At 28.5% G+C, this 4192-nt stretch overlaps 1 protein-coding gene across 1 annotated transcript; it reads right to left on the bottom strand.

Moving 5' to 3' along the window:
• Positions 1–297: 297 nt before the first annotated feature.
• LOC149519497 (uncharacterized) lies at positions 298–789 on the bottom strand. The gene has a single exon (XM_089757656.1). The coding sequence runs from the start codon at positions 787–789 to the stop codon at positions 298–300; it is 492 nt and encodes a 163-aa protein (XP_089613782.1).
• Positions 790–4192: the final 3403 nt, after the last annotated feature.

Below are 4192 nucleotides of genomic sequence, written 5' to 3'. Positions count from 1 at the left end.
CTTCTTTGGCTTGGTCATGTTTTACTTTTTCCATAAAGGACAATCAAGTTTAATGTGACCCGATTTGTTACATTCATAGTAAATAATTTGAACCATTTCTCTTCTACTTGATTTCCTTTTAATCATCTCCCTTTGTGGTCTTCTCCTACTTGGGAACTTGTTTATTCTCATGAACTTCTTGAATCACTTTGCAAACATAGCCATCTCTTCATCTTCATCATCCTCCCCTTGAATGAAATTTTCTTCATCCTCTTGAAAGGTAGATTTGAGAGCAATGCCACCTTTCTTGACTAGTTCTTATCCCCTTTTTATCTTCATTTCATAAGTGAGGAGAGATCCCATTAGTTCATCCAAAGAAAGTGTATGAGGATCTTTAGACTCTTCAATGGCTGTCACTTTGGCTTCCCAACTCTTTGGTAGACTATTGAGAATTTTCTTCATCATCTCCATATTTGAATATGTCTTTCCAAGAGCCTTTAAACCATTAATGATGTCGGTGAAGTGGTTTGACATCTCACTAATGGTTTCATCGGATTTTATCTTGAACAGCTCATAATCATGAGTAAGAATGCCTATTTTTATCTCTTTCACTTGGTTTGTACCTTCATGGGTGACAGCCAGCTTATCATAAATTTCTTTTGCATTTTCACACAACGAGACTCTATTATACTCACGTGGTCCCAATGCATAAAAGAGTGTGTGCATTGCTTTAGCATTGAGTTGAGCCATCTTCATGTCATTGACATTCCATTCACTCTCTAATTTTATCACCTCCTTACCATCCACCATCTTCATTGAAATTTGAGAACCATTTACAATGACCCTTCAGACTTCATAATCATTTGCTTGAATGAACAGCCTCATCCTAATCTTCCAGTAAGAGTAGTTATCACCAGCAAAGAGAGAAGGTCTAACAATTGAATGCCCTTCACTTCCAAAAGATGTTGCAACTGTTTCATTTGTCATAAGACACACCTCTTATTGGCAGGTATAGTTGTTGTAGCTTGAGGATGGTTTTTTCACATTGATTACCATATTTTTTTGAGCCGTTTTCAGGATCACTCTTAGGCTGTTAAACCTACAAAAAGAATACTAGCTTTGATATCAATTGTTAGCTCAAAGACTTGGAATAAACCAACTGGGGGTGAATTGGTTTTAATAAAATTTTCAAAGATAATATTCAATAACCACAAATTATCAAAATAGATAAGCACAATAAATGAATATAAATAAGAGATAGGGTTAGAGAATTTAACACCAAGATTTATAAAAGTTCGGTCTTTGCTTAGGCACCTACGTCCTCTCCTTTAGCCTCTCTTGCTAAGGAGTTCAATCCACTATTTGATGAAGATTACAACTAAGCTTTCATAAAGCTTTACAAACTCAACAACATAAATTTTTAAGGGTTATCCTCCCCTTTAAGCTTACACACTCACAATACAAAAAATTTAGAAGTGTTTGGCAAACTTTAAGAACCTCACAAAGGCTAGTTGTTTGCTAAGTTGAAGTACACAAACGTATAGATAAGAAAGTAAAGAAAAACTAATACGAATTTTGCACTTTTTCTCTTTTTACAGCTTTGAATACTTCAGCAGATTGGTAGGTGAATAGCAATAAGTTTCTTTAGCTCTTGTTGCTCTTGGTCTATAGTGGAATGCTTAATTTATAGTAAAGAAGAAGTTGAGAGCCATTGGATTGCATTTAATGCTTCAAACCTGCAGAAATTTTGGACAAAAAATAACCATTAGGAGTTTTAGGCCTTCAGGGGATCGATCCCCTCCCTTAGGGGATCAATTGGTTCATGTTTGAGAAAGCCTGATTTTATGCCTATTTTGCTTTACCCGATCGATCCCTTGCTTGAGGGGATTGATATGTTCTTTTAGGTGATCGATCCCTTATGTGGGGGGATCGATCCCTTTTTTGGGTTTCCACACTAGGGGGACATTCTGTTTGAAAAATCGATCAATCCCTTTAAAAAAGGATCGATCCCTTGCCTTAGGTGATCGATCCTCTATGTGAGGGGATCGATCCCTTTTCTGGAAAATTACACGAGGAAAGCATTTTGTATGAAAAAGTGATTGATCTCTTAAATGAAGGGATCGATCTGTTCTGATAACCAATCGATCCCTACAGGGAGGCAATCAATCGATTTTTTCCAAATCTTGAGAACTTTTAGTTCTGGTTGAAAATAGGATCGATCCCTTTTGCTAGGGGATCGTTCTGGTAAAGGAGGGGATCGATCCCTTCTATCAAAACTTGCATAAATCATGTTTTGTTCCGAGATTTTGAGTTGTTTTGGTTCTCAAATGAATTTTGGTGAGATAGAAGGGTGGAAAAATGTTCAATTTAAGCTTTGACAAGATTGAAACAAGTTTGGCAAATTTTTATTTTGTCAAATCAAAACTCTTAATCAATTCAAGGCCAATAATTATTGTTCAAATAATCATAACTATTTGAATGTGTTCAGAAAATAGATTTATTTTTAAAATTTTTACTTACTAATTTTTGGAATATTAATAAATTTAAATTATTTTATTCAAAATAAGCTTGCATGAACAGAACCAATTGTTTTATGATAAAATAAAAAGTTATCCTGTTTTGAAATAGATAATTGTTTAGATAGTCAAAACTATTTGAACTTTTTTAGTAAATAGATTCTTTTTTTAATTCTTTTACTCATTAATTTTTGGAATATTTGTAAATTAGTATTATTTTAGTACAAGTAAACTTACATGAACTGAAAACAATTGTTTTATTACAAAAGAAAATAGGTCACTATGATTTGAAATAGATAATTATTCAAATAGTCATGACTATTTGCACTTGTTCTGTAAACATATTTATTTTTTAAAATCTTTTACTTATTAATTGTTGAAATATTAATAAATTAGCATTATTTTAATCCGAATAAACTTGTATGAATAGAAACAATTGTTTTATGACAAAACAAAAGGTCATAACAAGTTGAAATAAATAATCGCACATATAGTCATAATGATTTGAACTTATTCAGTAAACAAATCTATTTTTTAAATCTTTTACCTATTAATTGTCTTAATATTAATAAATTTGTATTTTTTTTAAATAAGCTTGTATGAACAAAAAAAATTCTTTTATAACAAAACAAAAGGTTATAGCAATTTCAAATAGATAATTGTTCAAATAGTCATAATTATTTAAACATGTTCAATAAACAGATTCATTTTTTAAATCTCTTATTAATAATTTTTGGATTATTAATACATTAGTATTATTTTATTCCCAATAAGCTTATATGAACTAGAACAATTCCTTTATGACCAAAAAAAAGTCATAATGATTTGAAATAAATAATTTTTCAAATAATCATGATTATTTGATTTAGTTTGGGAAACATATTTATTTTTAAAATTTTTTACTTATTAATTGTTGAAATATTAATAAATTAGTATTGTTTTAATTTGAATAAGCTTGTATAAACAAAAACAATTGTTTTATAATAAAACAAAAAGTCATAACAATTTGAAATAAATGATTGCTCAAATAGTCTTAACTATTTAAACTAGTTTGATAAATAGATTTATTTTTTAAATCTTTGATTAATATTCAAAATATTAATAGAATTGTATTACTTTATTCCGAACAAACTTATATGAACAAAAACATTTGCTTTATGACAAAATAAAATGTCATAATGATTTGAAATAGATAATTGTTTAAATAGTCATAATTATTTGAACTAGTTAGGTAAATAAAATTATTTTTTAAATCACTTATTAATTTTTGAAATATTAATAAATTAATTTTATTTTATTCCAAATAAGCTAATATGAATTAAAAAAAACATATTTTATGAAAAAATAAAAGGTCATAACAATTTGGAATAGATAATTGTTCATATAGTCTTAAATATTTGAACTAATTCGACAAACAAATTATTTTTAATTCTCTTAGTTATTAATTTTTGGTTAGATTAGTATTATTTTATTTTGAATAAGCTTATATGAACAAAAGTAATTGTTTTATGACAATACAAAAGGTTATAAGGATTTGAAGTTTACAATTGTACAAATAGTTATAACTATTTGAGATAGTTCAGTAAATAGGTTTATTTTTTAAATCTCTTAGTTATTAATTTTTGAAATATTAATAAAGTAGTATTATTTTATTCCAAATAAGCTTGAATTTTCGAATAGAACTATTATATGACCAA

The sequence above is a fragment of the Durio zibethinus genome, chromosome 3 (assembly GCF_047325235.1).
Source record: "Durio zibethinus cultivar Kanyao isolate XHJ-2024 chromosome 3, ASM4732523v1, whole genome shotgun sequence".
NCBI lineage: Eukaryota > Viridiplantae > Streptophyta > Magnoliopsida > Malvales > Malvaceae > Durio > Durio zibethinus.
Note: the sequence above shows the minus strand (reverse complement) of the source record. Positions and strands in the feature narration are given on the sequence as shown.